General features: G+C 38.0%; 1 protein-coding gene across 4 annotated transcripts in view; it reads right to left on the minus strand.

Annotated features, from left to right (window-relative positions):
• Positions 1-522: 522 nt before the first annotated feature.
• LOC5572837 (inverted formin-2) overlaps positions 523-24,652 on the minus strand; it is a 335,282-nt gene continuing 311,152 nt past the window's right edge. For 3 of the 4 annotated variants that reach the window (XM_001660550.2, XM_021848652.1, XM_021848654.1), the window contains 9 exons: positions 22,790-22,937; positions 12,787-13,847; positions 12,631-12,731; positions 5,843-6,092; positions 5,652-5,778; positions 5,342-5,594; positions 4,807-5,272; positions 4,296-4,603; positions 523-4,230 (listed from right to left, as the gene is read on the minus strand). In XM_001660550.2, the coding sequence (XP_001660600.2) occupies positions 2,153-4,230; positions 4,296-4,603; positions 4,807-5,272; positions 5,342-5,594; positions 5,652-5,778; positions 5,843-6,092; positions 12,631-12,731; positions 12,787-13,847; positions 22,790-22,937 (4,792 nt within the window). In that variant the 3' untranslated portion in view covers positions 523-2,152. The remainder of the gene's footprint in view (positions 4,231-4,295; positions 4,604-4,806; positions 5,273-5,341; positions 5,595-5,651; positions 5,779-5,842; positions 6,093-12,630; positions 12,732-12,786; positions 13,848-22,789; positions 22,938-24,652) is intronic. The other variant, XM_021848653.1, reaches the window with a different exon arrangement.

The raw sequence follows: 24,652 nt of genomic DNA on the forward strand, positions 1-24,652 counted from the left end.
TACTGCTTGAAAAAAAAAATGGAAGATTTCCAGACATTTTTTCAAATATGTACAGGTCTAGTCCCCATTGTGGTATGAAGAGAAATGAGAGCATGTATTTCGCTTATGCGATTTTCCCTCTCCAAGGGATCCCCAACCCTATTTCTTTCCCTATTCTTTTCCACCGGGTAGATGATGAAAAAGTCTCAAATATGGCGATGGCACAATTCTCCCAATTGCCAGAGAACATTGAAGCATGGACGTTTTACCGTAGATGTATCGCTTGTTCACTTAATATAAATGTAGTTTTTACTTTATTTACAAATTCGGGACAACATTTTTCGGATAAAATTGATCAAAAAACTATAGATAGTTCATTGTCATAAAAAAAGTTTATTTCAATTATTAAAATTTATACAATCTCATGAAATATTGTTTTGTTGTCCCAGTAACAGTTGTTTTTTTTTTATTTGTTTACAGTTTTTCTTCTATATTATTTCGATCGAATCGCTTCGCTTCACTATCTACGCTTCTGGTTCTTACAAAAGTTTGTGTTTCTCTCCTCATTCAGAGTTATACATTTGAATGAAGGTTTTAATCAACTGTTAATGTGTCCATAGTGGTTTGTCGCGTCCGTTCATGTGCGGCTCCTGATAACTGATAAACTTAAACTTGTCATAGTTGTTCTGTTCACGTGTTAGTAAGATTAGTATCGCTGATCTAACTATTACTATTCGTCTGCCGCGCAGTTTGAAATTTAGAGTCTAAATATGATACGAAGTTTGATACATATATGCTTCCGTTTGCCCAAAATATGCCGAAAAGTTACATCCAAATGTTTGATTGCTAATCATTTGCTTATTTGTTTTGTTACTTTAATTTTGTTTTCCGAAACCCAGATACATGTCTAGAAAAAAAAGTATCCACAAAAATAGTTGTTAATTGGGAGGAATGGAGTTATTCTATCCTAGGGTCGTATCAATAACTTGGGGGACGATACATGAACTGTTTGTCTGTGTTGGTTACTCGATTCGATAGAAAAATTTCTTAGCTACTATCCAAATCTATCTAACAGAGGTCTCCTAGCGTTGAAGAGAAAAGTTTTTACTGTTCCTAACAGCTCTACCAAACGTTACACGTTTTGTTTTTTTAGTTTTACATATTACTCTAACACACAGTTGGTAGTACTCTGTTATACAATGTAATATATGTATAGCTTAGCTGCTTAACTTTCGATTTTGTCTCAGTGTTAGTCATCGCTCCAAACGCAAAATAGTATTTTAGGCAATGTGCTTCCCAATCGTGTTTGCAAATTTTCACTGGAGAAAGGCGATCGTTTCGATTTAAAGCTAAACAGTAGAGAGAAGAAATACTGTGACGCTATGTTGAAACAAACGATTGTATCGCATTGTTTTCAAATTTACACGCTTCCATCACGAGTTAGCTATGAATTGCTGTAAACGTGTGTCTCAAGTTTCTACTAATACTTGCGGTTGCTTTCTTTGCAAAAGCCTTGTAAATAAATACTTTGAATTTGTAACGAACAATACTTTTGTTGCATAATACGTAATTATTGTAGCTCTTATTTTCACGGTATTAGGTCAAATTTTCTTCAAGCTTAACTTCTTATTGCATTCTAGTATATTCGATTAAACAGCAGACTCGTAACGTTTTAAATATAATTTAAATATCATTCAAAAGTTAATGATTGCGCATTGAAATTTTCAACTGCCATACATTGCACCATGTGTATACCCCTCGAAAAATAGAAACGTCGCGCTTTTATGGTGTTAGCCTAAAATAATGTATAAAATTTGCGGGTGCGGATGCCGATATTGCCATGATTTGGAAAACTTTTGAATATTTCTTACGAAGCCTAAAGCGATGTATATGATAAATGGATTGTGGAGTCCCTGCGGACCCCAGATTGCGTAATAACTTAGTTGGACGGAGATTTCTACTCTGCAGTATTATTGTCGTACGACGAAAAATCATGGCCTACTACGGTGTCATGTGGTGCACTGAAAGCAACATTTTTCGCCGGGTTTGTTTTAAGAATTTTCAGTGTGAGAACGAGATAAAAGATTTTGTGCTGATAAACGAAAACTTGAGCGCTAACTTCCATTTGCACCAAAACTCTTTAGAGTTCACTGACTTATTCACGGTTAATGGTTTACTTTCCCTTCACCTTGGTGGCACTGGAGGTGGTCGGTCGCATGAAACCACCAGTACGTGGCGTTCCGGTGCTACTGATACTGCTTCGGTTGATGGATGCTCTCGCTGTACTGCTGCTAGATGCGGAACCTCCTGGATTGGCTATGCTGGTATTGCTGGGGGTTTTAGACTGCAATCGGCTACGTACGGTATTTTGATTTTGGTTTTCTTTAAAGCTAGTACTCGCTCCCAGTGAACAGGAACCGGCGGATTTTAGTGGAGGCTTCCTGGCAGCTAGGCCCGTTGTTGTGCTTTGTCCTATACTGGATCCACTGGAACTGCTTCTACTGGCAGGTGCTCCCGAAAGTGGCGTTCGTATGCTGCCCGCACTCAGAGGTCGTTTGGTGGGCGAACTGTGCACTGATAGGCTGGACGTAACCGGACCGGATCCAGATAGACCACTGGAAGTAGTCAGAGGCGATGACTTTGGACGTAATGGCACCTTTTTGACTGTATTCGTCGATACAGCACTACTGAGCGAAGAGCGCGACGAACGAAGACTTGTTCGCGAATTGCTCCTTTCCACATCTAGCTGATGTTGCTTGTTGTTCACCGTATTTGCGCTTAGAAGAGGCGATTCAGTTCTCCTCACAGAATTTGTTCTTCGTGGTAACAGATTCTTGTTGACTAGAGATGGAGGGGTTCCTCTGAGCGATTTGCTGCGCTCTAATGCGGACTGAGGCTTAGTTATCATCAAACTAGGGAGGTTTGGAGTGGTTCGGATTGGAATTTTCCTAGGGCTGCTATCACCTCCACTTCCCGAAGGCTTCACAATTTTCTTGTTCTTCGTGTCCGATCCATAATCGTTGCAAGACGAAGTACTGTCCTTCCCGTGCGAAGGTGTATCGGAAACTAAGCTCTGAGTTTCCTCGAAACCTTCGTCGTTCAACTCATGCGTGATTACTTTGATCGTGGTAGGTGCCTCGCGAACTATTTCCTTTGGTGGACTCCAACTCCGCTCTGGGGATGGCGATTTCAAACTTCTAATTGCCTTGCGTACGTCTTCCTGACTAATCCTACTCATGTTCCGTCCAGTCTTCAAAGATCGTGCGTCGGATCCCTTCAACCGTTCTTCTACCGCGCTAGAACTGTTCAACTTATCTTGCCATCGCTTCAGACGAGCCTCCTTTTGTTTTTCGTTAGATTCAATCTCCGCTACAGCCGATACGACCGGATGTCGGGAAGCTTCGGCAACCAGTGGATTGTCGGGAAGGGATTCCGGTGAGGTAGTTTCATTGCCACTGCTCAGTTCCACTGGACGCTTAAAGCGTCGCGTACGACGAGCTGACGAGAATCGATCAAACTGTCCATCGCCCAATACTTCGGGTTCGGTGAGGCCACTCAGAGTATTCTTTGATTCCGAGTCTACGGTTTGATCGATAGCACCATGAAGCTTACGACAAGAACTACTTCCGCTAACGTTTTGGTGCTCCCGGTTGAAACTCTTCCGGATGGATGGCGGTGTTTCGATATTGTCGGAATCGATTTCGATCTTATTGTTCGTCTGTTCATCGTAGATGTGATGCGTTCGACGACCTCTTCGTGGTGGTGGTGCAACAGACAAGCTGCTTTCCGGTAACTGGTTTTCGCTGGTGCTAGTGCAGGATGAGTTGATGGATGAAATCGTGGACGGAGTGTTATCGTTCGGTCGGATGTAGATCGATTGTTTTTCCGCCGCTGGACTGGGCTTCGTTTTCGAGTACTCGCTACCATTCGTCTGCCTGATGTAGATGGATTGCTTGTTCTCGTCGCTGGTGCTTGCCGATGGCTTTGGTGAAGTGACTGTGCTTTCGGGTTGTGACGTATTGTCCGATCCTCGTCGGATGTAGATTTGAAGTCGATCAGAGGGAGGTCGGTCTCCTAGCGATTGGATCACAGATTTTCGTTTGTCCTCTTCGAGTATGGATTGTAGGCTTGAACTAGGCCCGGTACTCTCCCTGGACCGTTGTCTTCGATACCTTCGGGCATCCTGGTCTTCTTGACTATTTAAACTAGATTTTCTCCACGCTGATTTGTCCAGAGTGGATGGTACGGCACCTGGAATGTCAAAAAATAATAGGAGCTATCAAGATTGATCGATTGGATACATTCCCGAACCATACCTGCAATGGCATCCATGGTTCCCATGACATCAGTCTTCTCTAGTGCACTCGATGGCTTCCAGTCGGGGTAGACACGTTTGTAGTTGGACGGCATCTGGTCAACCGTTACCTCCGGGGGACTTATCGTTGGAGGCTTCTCTTCCGGTAGAGGTTCCAGTTTGCTACCACGATCACTTTCGTTGTCAGTCTCATACGATCGACGATTCACTGCGAGCAGTTTGCGTTTCTTCTTCAGCTCTTCGGTCTTCTCATCGGCGTCGTTCGCTTGCAGCCACGACTCGATTTTCTGTCGCCATTCCCTGGAAATTCTTTTCGATAAGCGTTCGAGAACACAAAACCATTAGCTCTGTAGCCACATTCTCGTTCTGAAGTAGAGACCACTCCTCGGAAGAAATGTTAGTTTTGAAATGTTTTACCCAAAGGTTTGGTTAGTCACTTACTTCAAAAGAGACAGAAGCTGTAATAGGAAACGGAAAACACAAAACAACAAAATCTAACTCTGAGATTATACCTCGGCTTGGTTTCTTCCACTGGCAATGGCTTGCTTTCTGCCAATGGCGACGGAGAGCTCGGCCGTTCTCTGTCCGCTCCGAAGTCGACATTCAGTAGATCTGGACGCTTCTTGCTACCGCTACCGGATCTTGCCCGGCGAGCCCAAGACCGATCCAAACTACCGCCGTACGACGATACAGACTTCCTCTCACGGCTGCCATTTTCATGGCCAGACGATCGTAGGAAGTCCATGAGATTACCTTCATCCTCTTCGGAAAGCACCCGGCTTCGCCTTCTCCTCAGACTACCGTTCGGTGTGATATCCGGCGATGCGCAGTCCTCCCTCAACAGTACTGGATCTCCGTTGCTGGTGAACGATCCTATCCGTCGTCGAGACATTGCTGGACTGTATCTCATATCGTACTGCGATGGGTCCAGCAGTAAGCTGTTCTCCGAATCGGACACTGGAGTTCCCGGTTGGTTTGCTGCAAACGAGAGACCAATTGTCATATACTAAGTTCCTCGATTCCGTCAATAACAGATGGAATACATACATTGCCTTCGTTTGAGTGCCAACTGCTCCTCGCGTTGCTTCCGTCTGACCAGAGCCTGTTCCTCCTGAACGCGGCGCTTATCGTTGTCCTTGACGGCTTGGCCGAACTTTTCGCAGAAGTTGTGGAATGTCTTGAAGCACTCTTCCATCTTGAACGTGCCGAGGTCCTCGCAGAAGAAGTCGGCTAGCTGGAGTCGCATTGCTTCCAATTCTTTGAGCGCCCGTTGCAGCATCATGATGTCCCGTTCCGCTGTCTGTGTATCAAATTGTTACAAAAATCTATTTGGATACTTTACAATGTTTCAACTCACCGTTATAAATTCTTCCATTTGATATTTGATGTCCTGTTCGGTCTTTGGCAGTTCAATTTGTTTCTTGATCTTCTTGATACGGTTGTCGATGGCGTTGATTTCGTTGCTGATTTGTTCAACCGTTGTTCTGTGAATCGTAAAAAAGCAATAATGAGTACCATCCCATTTGCGTAACTATTGAACCGCCGTACTTTGTAGCGTTCTCCAGCGTGGACATCTGGCCCGGAAACACCAGCAGGTCGGGGTTTTTCTTCTCCGCTTGCAGTGCCACGAAATGTATCAGATTCATGCCCGGTTTGTTCGCCCGGATGTCCGTCAGCTTCTGCAGCGAGGACAGCTTGACGCCGGCGGCATTGCCGGCGTAGCCACCCGAATTGAGGAAGTTTCCGGCCACCACCACCATGTAGAGTACCTCCTGGAGGGCTTTGTTGTTCATCAGATCTGTGGGAAGAATGAAGTAAGATTGTAATTATAGCTACAATCGAATCATCACATCTCGATATAAAGGTATTTATATGATGGATTAATATGTTTGACGGAGAGATCCTTGGTCGATTTCTGGGGAGTTTTTTGAAGAATAGTATCGAAATTCTTGGTTTATTTTCAGAACTCTTTCAAGAATTCGCTTGACAGGAACGCATACATTGATAGGATTGCGTTGAAGATCTTGCTGAAGCATTGTCAAGATATCCCTTAATACTTTGAAAATTATTCAATGGATTTGATTTCTGTAGAGATCCACAATTGTCTTTTTTTTCTGAATGAGATTTTTTTTATGAAGATGGTGTTTGTAGGAAAATTCATTTCCTGGAAGCATTAAAAGAGTCAGTTCTTGAATTATTCCCGGAAAAATAACCTTGCAAAGTTCATGAACGAACATCCTGAGGAATAGCTGGAAGGATTACTGGAGGAATATTTGGAAGAAAGCAATACAGAATCTCCCGGGAAATGTATAGGTACATTCCGGAAGTATTTTTTTTTAAATTTCTTTATTAGTATCATTCCAAACATTACATTCATTTCTTATATCTAGGTGTTCTGTGTTGTTAGAAAACACTATCATCCTAATTTGGTAAAACAAATTTAAGATTTTATTAACATTTTGTTAACAACATATTACATTTCATTTGCCGTAGCAGTTCAGATTTTTTTCAGGTGAGTTGATTTCATCTGCTTATAAGAGAATATTCCGGAAGTATTTCTGAATCAAACACTATAAGCATACAATGTGCAATCTCTAAAGGAATTTCCGGAAGAATCTCTTGAAAAACTCCTTGAGGAATCTTAATTAACATTTATAGATTTACATACTTTAAAAATACTGGGGAAATCCTTGAAGAATTTCTGGTGAAAATTTCTTCAGGAAATTCAAGATCAAGATATACTCTTTAAGAAAATCTTGAAGAGTAAATCTTGAAGAAAGTCCTTTAAATACCTGGAGACATTCTTTGAAGAATCGCTTGAGATTTCACTAGAGTATTTTTCAAGAATTTAGGAGTCACTTGAAAGGTTTTCAGTGGAAATAAATGCCTTAGGGAATATCTTGAAAAATCCCTGGAAATATTCATGGGAATGTCTTCAGGAGAATCCATAAAAGTATTCGTGGTGGAAGTGATGTTTTTTTTTTAGCAATTCCTGGATTAGTATGATTAATCATAGAGAAATTCTGTGAAAAATACCTGGAGGTTACCAGATTATAATCATTAATTAATTCATTTGGGAATTTTATGTGACACATCATGCAAACTATATGGAAAATATTCTTTTGGAGTGCCTGAGAAAACAATTTTAGGTATTGTTAGGAGTGTCTCTGGAATTCCTAGCAAATCGCTGAGAGGAATCTCAGGAGGGGCTCCTGAAAAAAACCTAGGATAAATGGCTAGAGGAATCCCTCGGAAAATCCTTGGAGGGATCCTCCAATGAGGAAGTTTATGAAGACCTTTAATTCCTTTGAGTTTGGTAATTTTATTATTTTGGAGAGCTTACGGAGGAGTTTTTAAAGTAATTCCTTCATGAAAAGATCTTTGAAGTAGCTCCAAGATTATTTTTTTTTATCTTTCTTAGAGAGATTTTCAGCCAGGCCAAGCTTCAAGATAAATATTCGAAGATTTCCTGAAAAAATCTTTTGGAAATTTTCCAATAGATTTTCTGAAGAAATGCCTGAAGGAATCTCTGAAACTATCATTTAGGAGAATTTTCAAAGAAATACGTGTAGGAATTAGTGGGAATAGCCTAGAACATAGGTTCCCAAACTTTTTGGATGCGCGACCCACCCAGCCATCATGCGTCTTCTTCGCGACCCACCAGAGAGAAATTATTGTACAAATGAGTTATTTATTGTAACTTTCATTGTCTTTCGATACTTTGTCTATAATTAATGACAAGGCGCGATAAACATGCTCAAAATCAGTTGAAAGTTTTAGTTTGAGTTGGAGTTTTAGAAAAATGAAATGTTTGAAAGTCGTTAGTTTTCATTCTTTTCTTACTTTACCGTCGAAATAAACTACTTTGTAACGAGAGGTTAATAGAAATTTAAAGAATATTTAATTTTAAAGGACTAATTATCATATACAACCGTTTTTTTGCCAAAAAACTAAACAACTTTTACCATTAAATCACAATTATTTTAAGACCGTGATAATGTTTTTAGCCTGCTATCAGTATACAATTTCCAAGCTGGACATTTCAGTATAACAGCAATTTTACGATTTTTGTTTTTTTTTTGTTGAAGTTTCCAAATATACTTTTAATAATTGGAAATTTGTTTCGACCTGACAACTTTGACAGAAAAAGTTAAGATGTGTCCACTGACCTAAATAAAATCTATGAAGTGACAACATTCAAAACGAATAAAATAGATAGAAAATATGATTTTTTTTTCGCGACCCACCAGAGACTACCTCACGACCCCCCAGGGGGTCGCGACCCACAGTTTGGGAAACTATGGCCTAGAAGACCTGTAGACAAAGGGAAGAAAGTATAGTGGACCAGACAATTTCGGAAGGCTAAGGAAAGACCAGAAACCAGAAAGTGCCAAATAGCAAAACGTACCGAGGTAGTATCGAAAGGCCATAAATTACAGCCTTACAGAAAATATCGAAAAAAAAAACGGAGAGGCCGAAATGTAATAAGTAGATAGATAGATATGAGGGGCATGCTCCAATTATGTCACGCTCAAATTTGGGGAGGCCGGAGGTGGTCAGGCACATCGCGACAAGCCTTACACTATTTCTGGAGTTCTCATACAAAAAGCGTGATAAGCGTCGAAAATGCCCCAATAATTTGGGTACAATCCTTTAACTCCTGACGAATTCCATCCAGAATGAGTCGAGAAAAATAAAAATCGTGCTCGATAGTCTTCGATTTGGATTAAATTTTGCACATGTTTTTGGTATGGTAGAATAAGTGTTTTCCATAGAAAAATTTATCATTTTGACTCAAGCGTAACTTTTGAAAATGGCCTATAAATTTTTGCATGCAACTTATTTGCAAAATTCTAACTGTGAAACTGTTGATTTTAGAGAAAAATGTTCTATGAAGAAGTTGTAGTGAACCATTTGAACTATAAGAAAAAAATGTACACTGAAAAAATATTTTATTTATGTTCATAAAAAAATCGAAAATAAAACTTGAATTTTAAATTACACAAAAACCCCATTTTTAATATTTTTTAAATTTTCACCATAGAATTTTGATAGTAAATAGATGCTTGGGACAAAGTTTCATGATGGAGAAATTTTTAATAAAAAAGTTTTTCTAAGAACAACTTTTGGTCGATTTTCAAAATTTTGATTTTTGTCAAAATAAATACGTTCTGATGATACAGTAAGCATCTTGAAATGATTCCAGGCCATAATGATTGTATGAATAATTTCTCTAGAAGTAGCCATTTTCGATTTATATCGAGTTTAATGCAAATATATTGTTTAAATATTAAAATAGGCCATTTTCATTAGTTATTCGTGATTCTCGATCAAGAAAAATAAGTAAGAGGAATGAAATACGGTCTTTACTCTCGAAAACGTACTATTATTAATGGAGAAACGCGAATAACTTATGAAAATGGCCTATTTTAATATTTAAACAATATTTTTTTTGCATTAAACTCGATTTAATTCGAAAATGGCTACATCTAGAGAAACTATTCATACAATCATTATGGCTTAGAATCATTTCAAGATACTTACTGTATCATCAGAACGTATTTATTTCGACAAAAAAAATCAAAATTTTGAAAATCGACCAAAAGTTGTTCTTAGAAAAACTTTTTTATTAAAAATTTCTCCATCATGAAACTTTGTCCCAAGCATCTTTTTACTTTCAAGATTCTATGGTGAAAATTTAAAAAATATTAAAAATGGGGTTTTTGTGTAATATAAAATTTAAGTTTTATTTTTGATTTTTATATGAAAATAAATAAAATATTTTTTCAGTGTATATTTTTTGCTTATAGTGCAAACAGTTCTCTACAACTTCTTCATAGAACATTTTTCTCTAAAATCAACAGTTTCAGAGTTAGAATTTTGCAAATAAGTTGCATGCAAAAATTTATAGGCCATTTTCAAAAGTTACGCTTGAGTCAAAATGATAAAGTTTTCTATGGAAAACACTTATTCTACCATACCAAAAATATGTGCAAAATTTAATCCAAATCGAAGATGGTCGAGTTCTGTGACTGACCGATTTGACATGGAATCCGTCTCCTCTATCAGCAGTGGTTTTTTTTTTTTACCGCAAAACAAACATTCGAATCGCGATTACTTTTTTGATCTCGATATTTTAGCATAAGCATAAGCATAAGCATAGATGACCGTACAATTCGTAGTTGCTACTCCGTGATTGACCAGAACAATCGAAGTTGCACAGGGAATTAATGAATGGGGCTTGGGATTAGCTTACCATTCTTCAATGTGCACAAATCGAGAGCTCAAATTTAAAAGTCAATAACGGCGCCGGCCACGTCCTTACGGTCATCGGGGAAGGGAAGGAATGTTAGTGTGACTACCGTTGTTACTAGAGACCGAGATCACCTCTGCATCTCCACGGTTGTCATGGAGAGGATATTGGGTTAGTGGGATAAGGTAAAGATCTGGGAGTCACCAATGTTTGGTGATGCGAGCCATGATATAATCACGCCTAACCGGATTCGCGAAATAATTCGATAATCGCATTGAACGCCGAACAAGTGTTCGTCACTCGCCCACGCAAGAGCAAGCGACGCGATCAATAGATCAAACACTACTAGCGATCCGCGGCGCTTTTTCATTTCTCTGAGCGAACGACGCGCGACAAGTTTGATCCTGCCCCCATCGCCCGCCCCCGCAGGAGCAAGCGTCAAGGTCGAAGGATCAAACACTACTTACGAACCGATCACTTTTTCACCGCTTCACTACCGACGCGCGACATGCTTGATCCTGCCCTCATCACCCGCCCCAGCAGGAGCAAGTGTCAAGGTCGAAGGATCAAACACTACTCTTTTCAAAAGATGTTTTTATTAATGACGAAAACTGAAAATTACATGTATATATTTTAAATTATATGAAACAGGAATAATGCCGACACTTGTAGTGACGAACTATACATAGTTTGTTTGAAAATTACATATGAGTATTACTGTGCATTTTGTCTCGATATGGTACAAGTTTTAAAAAATACGTCAACATTCACAATGTCGAACAATTCAAAAGATAATTTTTAATAACGTATAAAAGAGACAAATATAAGTATATTGAAATTGTATAAGAAAAAAACATAATGCCGACACTTATAGTGACGAACCATACAAAGTTTGTTTTAAAATTACTTAAAAGTTACGCTTTCAAGAAAATATGTGTTATCACAAGAATGAAACGAACTCACCAGTTGGTAATCCATCCTCGACTGAACACAAAACTGATACTGACAGCAAAACTTCTTGGCGTCCCGAAAACAAACCGTCTTGCTTGTGCCTTCCAAATACCTACCCAGCAAGACGCTCCAAAACAGAAAAAAAAATCTTAGGAGCCGAAAACACGCGCGAAACCGTGAGCCAAATCTATCGGACGACGCAAAACCGAACTGTCCTGCTTGGGCTTCACGAAGCACTACCCAGCAGGACGCTTGGAAACAGGAAAAAAAAAAAATCCGGCGACGAAAACATGCGCGAAACCGTGAGCCAAATCTATCGGACGACGCAAAACCGAACTGTCCTGCTTGGGCTTCACGAAGCACTACCCTTTTTTGATCTCGATATTTTAGCACCATTTTCTCAAAAACCGTTCCCAAAAAAACTCTTCTAGTTTTAGAATCTGGCAGAAAACAGAAATGGAAACACATACTTAAAATATACTAATAAGCGGAAAACTAGAAAAGAAGTATGGAAATTCAGACAAAAATGTCAGAAAAGAAAAAAACAACAATGGGCCGAAATAAAAGGCAGATCAAATTTAAAGGGTGAAAATATCTGAAGGCAAAAAGACAACAAGACAGATTAGAAGCCAGAAAGCAAAAGCCCACAAGAAAAGTACCGAAAAGTAGAAAAGAGCGCAAGACCGAATAGCCGAAAAGAGCAGAAGACCAAAAAATATCGAAAGTCCTTAAACGAGACAACAGAATATGCCGAAAGGCAGAATAAAACGGAAGGCAGAAAATACAGAAAAGTAGAAAATGCTACAAGCCAGTAAGTAAGAAAAGTACAGTACAGAAGAAAGCAAATATTGGAAACCATCAAAAGTATTTCAGAAGACCCGATAGCAAAAAGTATCGAAAGGTAGGGAAATGATAGACATAGAAAACACCAAGTAAAGAAAAAACAATAGGCTGAAAACACAAAGCAGCAAGTAGAAAGAGGTAGAAAAGACCGAAAGGCAGAAAGTTTCGAGAGGCAGTCCCGATGGATAAAAAAACAGAAATTTACGATAGACAGAAAATAGGTATTATTAGATGCATTTCAGGGGTTCCACCATAAATTGATGACCACTACGGAAAAAAAGTTACATACCTTCTCCAGCATACAGCATCGCGTTGATATTTGGCTCCAGGTATATGAGGTTAGCTTTGAACTCCTCCTTCAATAGCATGCTCTCGATTCGTAACTTGTAGCTGAAAGAAGAAAGCCATTAGATTGAGATTCCAGCAATTTAGAAGAAGGTCATACTTAGGCACTTGTATCAGCTGCAGCAGAAACTTCTCGGCGTTTCCCAGTCTGTTGATGTCACCGTCGAACGCCTTGAGCATCTCCAGTTCGTCCACCTCCGGTAGGATTTTGAGCAGTCCGCGCAGCTTCTCGGATCCGATGTCCTCGTGTTCACCGTTGCGTATCAGCTGGATGATGTCTTCGTTTGAGGAGCGGAATTGTTTCAGGAAGATGTTGACGTTCAGGCTCCGTTTGCCGTCGAGAAGCGTGATTTCGTTATCTTTGCGTGATTTTCGTTCCAGTGTGTCGGAGCCACTGTTCTCGCGGCCCAACTTAGGGGATCCCTGGGTTTGCTGCAGACAGAAAAGGCCCTCCATTTCGTCCCAGTTCAGATCGGCCATGGGGCTGTCCTGGTGGGAATCGGCCACGATGGACCAAATATTTGGCTTACCGATTACTTTCTGAGGGGGGATTTTGTTCCAGTTGATGGTTTTCATCTTGGCTCGTGGAACTGGAGTTTCCTGCTGCGGCAGAGGTTTGATGACCTCTATTTGGGCCTCGGGGGTTTTTGGTCGAGCGAGTTCATTGGCTTTCACTGAGAGTAGATTGGGTGCGGGTGGAGCAGGTGGTGCCGGAGGTACGGGAGGACCCCCGCGGGCACTTGGACCGCCGGCCATTGGTGGAGGAGGTGGTGGGGGTGCACAGGGAGGTGGAGGTGGAGGAGGGGGTGCCAAGTTGGGAGGTGGTGGAGGTGGGGGTGGTGCCGGAGCTCCTGTGATAGACGGAGGTGAGGTGGTGCTGTGGGTTGAGCTAGTGCTGTTTGGTCCCGGTGTTTGGGGGCCAACCGATTGCCTTCGGGTTGGACTGGTTAGATCGCTCCGGCAGTGGGGGCAAGCAAATTTCTGTATGCTGGGGGCACGCAGCAAGCGTACGGATGCTTCCTTATCTTCTAGCAAGGTGGCGCGGTGCACTAGAGTTTCGGCCGTGTCCCAGATGATGTCGCTGATCGGTTCCTTCGGATCGATCTGTAGCAGGTGCTGCAGGATGCTGAGGAATGGAATCTCCTGGGGGGTGCCGGAGACCTTGAGGGGAATAGAATTGAACAATCAGCAATGTTCGGAGGCAAAGTGCTTCGAAGAATCTTAGATTAACCCTCTAATATCCAAATTTTTGTTCGATCTAAGTACCATTTTCGCTATCTAAAATCGATCTAAACACGTTTTGAACAATGATTTATTTTTATTCTCAAATTTATGAATTTAGATTTTGGATTTTTTTAATTTTTATTTTTGAGTATTCCTATCCCTTTTCAGTTTTTCTTTAAGTTTCTTCTGGGTACTTATTTTTGACAATAATACAATTTTTTTTTAAAGCCGTTTTGAAAATATATTTTTTCTATGTTTTTCTGGAACATATTTCAATTTCCGAGTAACTAATGGAAAAATTGATTTGAAATTATTTCAATTCCACCAGACTCTTCTTCTGTGATAGGTTGATTGTAGAAAAATATAAAATGTACACATTTTTGTATTACACGTTAATTTATAAAAAGGCATTTGTAAGATATAAAATAACACAATTTTTCAAACATTTTTCAAAAATACAAACATGTTCCAAAAGTTGTATAAACTTTTCTAATATGCGTGGCCTGGGTTTAACTCTATAATAAAATCATTTTGATATACGAGCTGAGAAAAAATACACAAAATTCCAAAACATACCCCGTCTTAAGGCGGGGTTGGGTATTAGAGGGTTAAATGTGGATACGTCTATGAGTTGTAAAAACATTTAACCTTTTAATGAAAGATATGAGAACCTAAATTTGCAAATTTGTGGACACAACGGCATCTGGAATTTGTTTAAGAAAAACCGGTACAAACCATAATCAGAATTTAATATGCTTGTATATGTAGGCATGACGGCTCAAATTATGATTTCTTATTCCGTTTTAACTTGATGCGTCTTTAAAACGGAATAAGAAATCATGATTTCACAATTCTGGAATATTTCGAAATCGGTTCCGGTAGGGCATGGTATTGCCTTTTTGATAACATCATATAATCATCATTCCATCAAACGACAGCTCGAAATTTATGATGTTTCATCCAGATTCAAATAAACGCCACGCCATAGACCAAACATATATTATACCTAGAACTGGTTCTGATCCTGCCAAATCAAGGAAGCTTTATGATATAAACCAAAGATATATTATTCGACTATATTAGGGTGGCTGATCTAGTGGTAGTGTGTGCTCAATAATATTGGTAGTGCGGTTTTGGCGTGTCACATGCAATTTTTACTTTTGTTCGGATGTTTTCAACATAGCCCTTGTCAATAAATAAATCTTTGTATTTAGTATTTAGCACTTTTTCAAAAGATTCAATGTTTTTGTTTTATTCTAAGAAAATTTTCACGTGAAATAGAATCGCAAAGCTTTTGCATGATGTATTCGGATACACAAACGAACTTCCGTATTTTTTTGACGATTCTTTATTCCTCAATCCGTTTCTACTACCTCTATCACTGGTCTAGACAGCATATTTGTTTTATCCAGAAAAAACTACGTTAATTCATCAAATACTGACCGCTATCGGATTCTTGGAATCGATTCCTTAAGCATTATCTTCTGGAGATTCATAAAGGATTCCCTCAACAATTCAATCAGGAATTATAATACCGTTTTGATTCATATTACGGACACTTAAGGACTCAGTGAAGTATAACCCAGCTTGGACCATACAAAATAAATCATTCTGTATGATTTTTTAGCGTTATCGAGCGTCGGAAGCCTTTAACTTTCGGATGGTGGGTAAAGAATACGCGTCCGCAACTTGAATAATTTTAAATAAATCAAAACGTGTGGCTTTTTCATGATTCTTATTCCGGACGCTTCCTCACTTTTGCCTCATATTCCGGACGCTTTGATTCGAATTACGGACAGCTCATGATAATCATTAATGGAACAGTCAAATCATCAATTGAAATCGTTCAACCACTTAAGAGACGTCTAAAGTAGTTGGGCATTATAAATTTGTAATGATATTTATGGAAAAAATCTAATAAAACGAGCCTCGAAAATGAGAACTTTTGGATGGCGAAAATTGAAACATTTCGTGTGAAATGTTTCCCATACAAACGAGAGTGTCCGGAATTTGAAGCTGTCCGTAATATGAATCAAAACGGTATGAATTTATTTAGATATTTCTTTAGAAAACTCACCAGGACCTTCAATAGAAATTCCGACAGGTATTTTGCCGTGAATCGCAAGTCAGTTCAATCTGCATTTTCGTCAAAATCTAAGTTTAGTTTTCAACATATTTTCCAATGCTCTTTCAGCTGCACTATTGATATAATATGATTTGTTCGGAAAAATCAGAAATGTTTTGGTAATATCTATATTTTTCAATGACAAAAATATCGTAGGGAAAAGTAAATTGCGAAAGTATCGATAAGATTTTGACATGTTCCAATCCTCTGGAATTTTTTGTAGATGCAACTGACTTGCTATTTACGACAGTATTCCTTCTACAATTCCACTGAGGGTTTCTTTAAATGTTCCTCCAGCAATGTCACCAGTGGTTCTAACAGAAAATGAACCAGGAATTCTGACAGAAATTCTACTAGGGATTTCTTTGTCAATTCCAATAGTTATTTTTTTCTAGATCTCCACTTGGGATTTCTTTAGGTATTCTATCAGAGATTATTCCTGAAATTCCGCAAGATTTTCTCAGAAGTTTCACCAGGTTTTAACTAGCATTTACACCAAATACACTAGAGATTCCTTCAGGGTTCCCAGCAAAGCATTCCTGCATAAATTCAACTGGGGTTTCCCCCAGGCAACTGTCCCACCAGAGCAATTCCAGCTTGGATTTTATTAGGTGCTCCACCAGAAATTTCACCATGGAATTCATTAGGTATTCTACAAGAGACAACATTTTTTACAAAGGATTTCTCTTAGAATTACATCAGGTTTTCCCCGGGAATTATTTAAAAATCCACTTAATTTTTTTCCTGGAATTTTATCAGGTATACCTCTAGGAATTTATTCACAAATTCTACCAGTAATACTTCCAAGGTTTCCATCTGAAATTTTCTCAGGAATACGTGCATGAATTCTTCAAGATATTTCTCTTGGCAAACTCTTCCAGAGATTCCTTCAGAGATTTCTCCAAATATTATCCAAGCAATTGCATCATGTTTTCCTTAAGGAATTCCACAAGGATCTCTTTCAGTCATTCCTTACAGAATTCTTTCAAAAGATTCCTACAGGCATACACAATTTCTTGCAGAATTTCCTTCAATCCATGCAGTATGGATTTGGATTTGGAGCAATTTTTCTTATGATTTTCATGAATTGACCCTTACATTTCTCTAGAATTTTTTTCGAGAATTCCTACAGGGACTCCAGAAATTCCTTCGTAAATATTTCTAGAGATTTTACATAGGCTTTTTTTCCTAAAATTCTTCCAGAGACAGCTGCAGTTATAATGCCTGAAAGTCTACCTAGGCAATTCGTTCAGGGATTCCTCCAAAGCCACACTACGCCCAACCAGAAACTGGCTTTGAAACATTCAGAAATGGGCAAATCCAATCGTCCATGACTTGACACTCTTTTAAATTAGAATAATTTCTAGGGTTTCTATTTTTTCCGGGATTGGAATTCACGGGATACGGAAAATAAGATGTCAATTTCCAGGAAATTCTCAAAAACGGAAAATGGAGAAAACAAATAAATTTTCACCAAACATTGCAGAAACTATTCTCAATTGATCTCGAAGCACAATCAAAGCAAGAGAAGTAAAACATCCCATCTGTATCGGTTCATGATCGGCAATGTTTTGCAAATTACCGTGTTGATTTGGAGTGTCCGGATCCTTCGAATCCCGGACGCCGGCCTAAATCACCCAAAACAATTATTTTCGTCAACTTTTATGCATGGAGAATGTAGAAGACACTTTAATTATGGATTATAGGTGAAAAAAATCGGAATCTAGTCCAAACACACCGTGAAATAAACCAGTGTCCTACTTTTGAAGCGTCTGGCAATTCGATGTAGCACGGTATAATAAGTTTGATAAATAACAGTAGCGAACGAGAGCCCCAAAGAGATACCCATTTTTCATGCCGATCATGATCGTTGCAGAGAGCGATAAGTGACAGATATTCTCAATTTTCTCAGGATTTAATCCCTGATTTTGGCTGGTTGTTTTTAGAAATTTTACGTATTTTATTTATATAATACTTTATACCAGTAAATTTGTGTGGTTCTCTCCCTGTTTTACGAGTTGTTATCTCATTTTTCTCCAACAGATTTCCAGTTGTCTTGGTTTTTGAAGCTAAGCTTTAGGTATTGTAATTGTTACGTGAATCAGAATCCATAGAATAAAAATATTCCCACGAGAAATCCTTTATAATGTCTTACATATCATCTTAGCTCGTCGAAAGGATATGTATTTCATGAAAAAAAAACATAAAATCTAGTACATTTGTTGATAGCATATCATAGACTGACTGTACATTGGGTTGCTACTCCGTGATTGATCAGAACTGGTAAGAATTGCACTTCGATTCAAATGAATAGGGGATGGGTCTTTCCGCTTATCCTCGAAGTGTACATTTTAGCAGATCTCATATTTTTTATCAATGAGTTTTCCAATCAAGTCCTTACAATCAGTTGGGATAAGGTATGAATGTCATTGTATAATGATCGCTGCTTCTAGAGACCAAGAATACTTCTGCATCTACACAATCATCACGGGAAAGGTGTCGGCTAGTAAGAGAGGAAAAAGATCTTGGATTAACCTTTGGTTGGTGATGCGATTCATGGATAATGAGGAAAAATACGACTCTAACTCCTTAAACTAGTTTTGAATTTTTGTCTCGCAGTAAAAATATATTGATAAAAGTCGACATTCACAATGTCGAATTATTCAAAGGTTATTTTAGTAATGAAAAAAAAAAAACAGAAAGGTATGTTTATTTTAAAATTATATGGAACAGACATAAGGATGTGTTACGTCGACATTTATAATGTCTAACTATTCAAGGGTTTTTAGCAATGACGAAAATAGAAAGGTATGTGTATATTAAAATTATATGAAACAGGAAAAAAAGTCGATTATTTTAGTGACCAATAAATCAAAGTTCGTTTGCAAATAACATAAACGTAGAGTTGCAACAATAAAAATTAATTATCAAAAGCATGAAACGAGCTCACCAGTTGATAATTCATCCTCGGCTGAACACGAATGTTTTCGCATTCAAACAACGCAAACCGAACACGATTGGTCTTGACTCCATCGCTCGTCCCATGTCCGTTGCATGTAACGGAATCAAAAGACCACACACTACTCTCTTTTAAGGAAATTGATTGATATGACGCGTAAAAATTTCTTGAATATAGTGCGTAACAATTTCTTGTAAAAGGTGGTCTTGTATCCAAAATGACAAAAATTTCAAAAAACCAGGAATCCTTTCTAAAGATGTACATCCTTCATTTGAAGCTAAAACCATTAGTTTAAAAATTGCGCTTTGAAAGTGTCCTAAAGCGATTGGTTATTTTGCCCCTAATGCATAATGTGTAACTTCAGATTTTATATTCTTTTTTCTACTATGTTCTGGCCTGTTTATTGCGTCGGGAAAAATGATACACATAGAAAGTTAAACGAAACCCTCACAGCATGTCAGTGGCGTCAGGGATTTTAAATTCTATTACGTACACTCCACACGAATATCGATCAGAGTGCGAACCATCAGCTTGATCTGACGTTGCAAAATGAATGTCATAAAAATTCTGCCTGCATCGTCTGTCCGTCCGTCGCCACTACTCTCCCATACAATACAGTCTGTGTCGCCATCTGAGATAACTGCGATTTCTTGGTGCAAAATTTTATTCATTTTCATCATTCATCATTCCGGTGCGGTGCACTTCAATTGCAATTCACAATTCACCATTGTAACACAACAACACGTAACAACACAAAACTCGCATTGTGTTTCTCATTGGGAAGCCAATTGTGCAGTTATGGTGATATTGTTGGTGGTGTTCGGCAAAAGATCAAAGACCGCCTCTGCTTCCCTTTTTTGGGGAAAATGTTATCCTGCCCTATGAAATGATAATCATCACTTATTTATCCATGAACAGTCAATAAAATAGTTTGAAACAAGCAATAATTGAATATAAATTAGCAGTAAAAAATTACGGAACAGCATTTTAGATTTTTTTTTGCTGCAAAAATCGTGAAAATAAGCAATGAAAACTCGAAAATTACTATTGAAGAATTAGATATTTTCTAAGAAAAACCTAAAAACAAGTATTACAATATTAGCAAATTTCCAAAGTAAAAACAACAAAAATTGTACTTTAAATCATATGAAAAGCAATAAATTTTACAATTGTTAAGTGCTTAGTATCAATTTTTCACTAGAACTTTTTTGGTTATCCAGTACTATCAGGGTGTCCATTCAAAATCAGTTTTCAAATTCCCGGATTTTTCCCGGATGCATAAAAAATACAATGATACCATGATCTTTTTTCCAGACGTTTGGATTTTGGAGCAGTTTTTACATCATTAAAAATCTTTATGCTGTTTGATAACATGATAGGTTGTCAAATATTTGAAATTGTTAGCAAAACCATTGCAGTGGCATAAATATTAGATTGAATAGAGTAGAGAATTTCATAGATGTTTGAATTTAACCACTAAAAATCAGCACAGTCGCATAGTGTTTGTTTCTGTCTTTAATTATTGAGTAGTAAAGAATTATTCAAAACATTTGCAACTTAAACATTTTTCCATATAACATGTCCAAATTCGGAAAACTTGATCTAATTTATGTATGAATTAATTTAGAAGATTATTTTGAAATATTGTAGGTTCGAATGTGTTTGTGGAAAAAATAAAAAAAAAATATAGGAAAATCGCTAAAGATATTTTGAGCGATTTTTTTTATGAATTATCAAAACTGAAAGTTTGCTTTAGTTACCTTCAGAATAGGTTTTTTTTATGTTCAATTACCAAGCCAATTTGTTTGTCGAAAAATCACTTATAATTTACGGATTAGCTGAAGAAAATATTTGGCAGATGTCCTATAAATGCATTAGAAACACTGCGTTAAATATATCTGATTACTGGTTCCAGGAAAAATTCTTGATCTGTTGCAACTTTCCTTGAATTCAGATCCAAGGAGAGATCTTTTTTGACAGAAACGACATATTGCCAAAAACTATTTAGTTGTTTTCCTTGGTAAAATTCAAAAAAAAAAAGACATATATCCAAAATAGCATCTTCCCGGAAATCCATCACAAATTTTGCAAAAATCTAGTGAAGAATTAAACAAAAATCTGCCCAAGAACTCTTAAGAAATCTAGCCATGAATTCAATAAATATCTCACAAAATATCAAAGAATCCGCCGAACAGCAACACTTGATGAATCTGCCAAGGATTTCAGTAGAAAATCACCTAGATCTCCCAAGAGAATTGCGAAAATCCTTTCAGCTTAGCTTTCCACCAACCGTCAGAAATCTGCTTATATAGTCAAGAAAAATCGACCAAGGATCTTTTATACAATTAACTAACAATTTTATTAGCAATAATTATTTTTTTAGTGGTTTTCTAAAGAATTTTCTAGTAAATCATCAATTATCGCCTAAATTCTTGTTAGGATTTCTGCAAAAATCTCATGCTATGCATATTAAAAGAAGGCTAGAGTACCAAGCATCAAGAAACTAGTCGGAAGTCCCTGAGTACTCTTTCAGAAATTGTTCAAGGATTGCAATAATGTTTCATAAGATCTTAATCGAATTTGCTTAACATTTCTCCAGAAATATGCAAAGAATCTCATAAGAAATCAGTATAAATCAGACTATGGACATGCCCTATATCAACTGCAGTGATTCGCAGTAGACAGAATGTCCCGGGGCCGATCTATCTGACTAGCCAACCGGGCCCTCTGTCACCATAGAAGATGGTGTATCTCACCATGTCGATAGTCTGGTATAAATTGTTAGAAAAAAATCTCTCCAGGAGACCAATGATTTTGAAGGATTCTGGTAAAAAATACTAGAAACCGTTTACTATTCCTCTAACATTTTACCAATAGTTAGTCAGAATGCCAACCCAGACAACCAAAATGTACATATAACGAAATCACCTGGAGGATTTGTATGTGCAACATTTCACTTATAAGATGTCGCGAAAAGGCCTTCTACGTACAAAAGTGGAGGCGATATGCGTGCATACATTATGTGATGAATAATAACATACAATGCGAGTGTATAAATTTTCTACCGAACTAATCTGTGATCTTATCCGACTTAACTTATGATAACAAATGTTGATTTGACAGCTGCTACGGAGTGATCCGATTTTGTTTGTACGAGTGTACGAGACGAAACAAAATGTACAAGTGAACTCAGAAAAGAAGTGTTTTATGCGAGGAAGGTCATCAATCTGACGAGTTTATCCACGGTGTTTTGCGGGTTTGATGTAATTAGTATGAATAAACGAGTTGTAACGTGAACTTTCATGCGATTTCTGGTTGTCTGGGAAGTTCAAGTTACCAGGTTGGCGTCCACTTATTTTTTTTGCGTTTTGTCCATAGTAATTAAAATTGAAATTTCTATTCAAAATACATATTTTCCCGGGTATTTCCCGTATTTTCCCGGTCATTTGGAATTCCTGGTTTTTCCCCGCTTTTCCCGGATTTCCCGGATGGATGGACACCCTGTACTATATGTACTGTTTTCTTGGAACATTTCAAATTTGTTCAGTGCTAATTTTTATTGTTTTGTATTGTTTGTTTACAATTTTTCATAGGAATACCGATTGATTTTTTATTGCTAGTTTGCAATTTACCGGTAGAAAATATATTTTTGAGTGCTATTTTTATTTGTTTTATTGCTAAAATAGTTCAACTTTTGTTTATGACTAATTATTTTAGTGACTTTTGATTCAACAAAGAGCGTTCCCCTTTTTTAAATGCTTGCCAATTTAGCTGCCCCCTGTTTTTGCTACTCACCTGTCGCAGTATCGCGTAGAAGACATCAAGATGCGAGTTTAAATTTATTCCATCGGGCCCTTGCAGGCTCTGTGATTCGTCGCATTCTCGCTGCTCGTCAAACACGTCGAGTTGCACTCCGATATCCGGCACGTTACTGGCGATACGCCTGAAAAGTGTCAAACAAACGGAAACATTGGTTATAGAAACGCGATTCACACAGATCGACACACGGTCCTTCTTCCGTCACGTGATTTCAAATGATGCGTTTCACTGATTGAGCTCGCGATTTCGATTTATTGGTTGAACGTTAGTTTTTTTTTCAAGTGGATGTGCTTTGATTTTGAGATGGCAGTGGATGGCAGCTAGACTATTTAAAAAAGTAATACAGTTATTTTACCACAAATCACGCAAACTTCGCTCTCAACTGATGGAGGAAAACCGTACGCCGAGGCTGGAGAGCTTTTTCCGACACAGTTCGCTCAGTTCTTGTACGATATTCATAGTGTTTGGACGTTGGTTTTCTCCCTCTCTGAGGGGGGGGGGAAGGGTTCGATTTTCCTTTGCTTTGGGATGAAGCGGTTGGTCGTTTCTGTTCGATTCTGTTGCCTCTTTTTATTGTATTCTACCGGCTACCCACCGCCTAGAGTGTTTGTGGTTTCAAGAGAGAAGGAAGACTTAACAAGAAACATGAGTACACTAAACGAAGCGAAATATATTTTAGGCGAATGTGCCAAATGGGGGGTCAGAAAGCTTTGTACAAAAGCCTGCCTGCAAGGTACAGTATGCGTCAATATGAAATTGAGGTTTTTCTCATTCTCACTCTTAAAAGAATGCTAAAATATATACTGTTCTGTGAGTCTAAGTTCATAAATGAACTAAGTATTCCATTTTCTACAAACGTTTTTTTTTAATTAAAATTCTGTATATTGTCTGTGCTATTTGTGATTTTTTTTATTTTGTAATTTTCACTTTCTTGAATATTTTACCGTTTTTATGCATGACCTAAGTCGAAGAACGCTAACGTAGTGTATAACATAATAGCCATTAAGATTTCTTCAAATATTGTTCTAGGGATTCAGCCAAGAATTTTCCAGAAGATATGTCAAAGACTTCTTCTAAACGCTTCTTCAGGATGTCGTTAATAAATTTATCAGAGAGTCTTCCAGGGAACTCCATAAAAACTTCCAGAAAAAGTTTCTGTAACAGCATTTTTTAAATTAATATTTCCAAAAATTCGTCAGATATTTATTCATACATATCTTCTTGATGTTGAAACAGCACCAATAAGCGGTTTTGCTTATTAGGGTTTCTTCTGATGGCGAAAACCTTCGAGTTGCACTAAATGATTGCACCATTTAGCCTCAATCATTCTTTAAGAAACTGCTCTCTAGGTTCTACAATTGTTTCATGTACGTATGAATGTTTTTTTTTCTCGAATGGTTTCTAGAGGAACGGGGCGAACAGCAGGGATGTGTTCATTTGTGGCGGCTCTACCCCATTTGGCATAAAGCCATTTGGCATAATGCCGTTTGGCATAATGGCCATTTGGCATAACAGCCATTTGGCATAATTTAAGAAAATATTTATTTTCTTTCACATTTCAAAACGTTCATTTTAGTGCTTGAAATGTTTGTTCAAGATAAGTGAAGTTGACTGGAAGAAGAGGAACATATTCACTATGATTTTTAGACCAAAGAAGTTAAAGTGGAGTTCAAGGAAACAGTTTAAAAGAGACCCGTTGTCACAATGTGTGCATATGAGACTGATGACGAACTGTGCATTTAAAACCGATGGCAAGCAACATAAAGTCACATCTCAGGCTTGGATATTATAAGTTATCAATTTTCATGTACGCCTGTGTACTTAATTGGATTGTTTTGA

Source organism: Aedes aegypti, chromosome 3 (genome assembly GCF_002204515.2).
Source record: "Aedes aegypti strain LVP_AGWG chromosome 3, AaegL5.0 Primary Assembly, whole genome shotgun sequence".
NCBI lineage: Eukaryota > Metazoa > Arthropoda > Insecta > Diptera > Culicidae > Aedes > Aedes aegypti.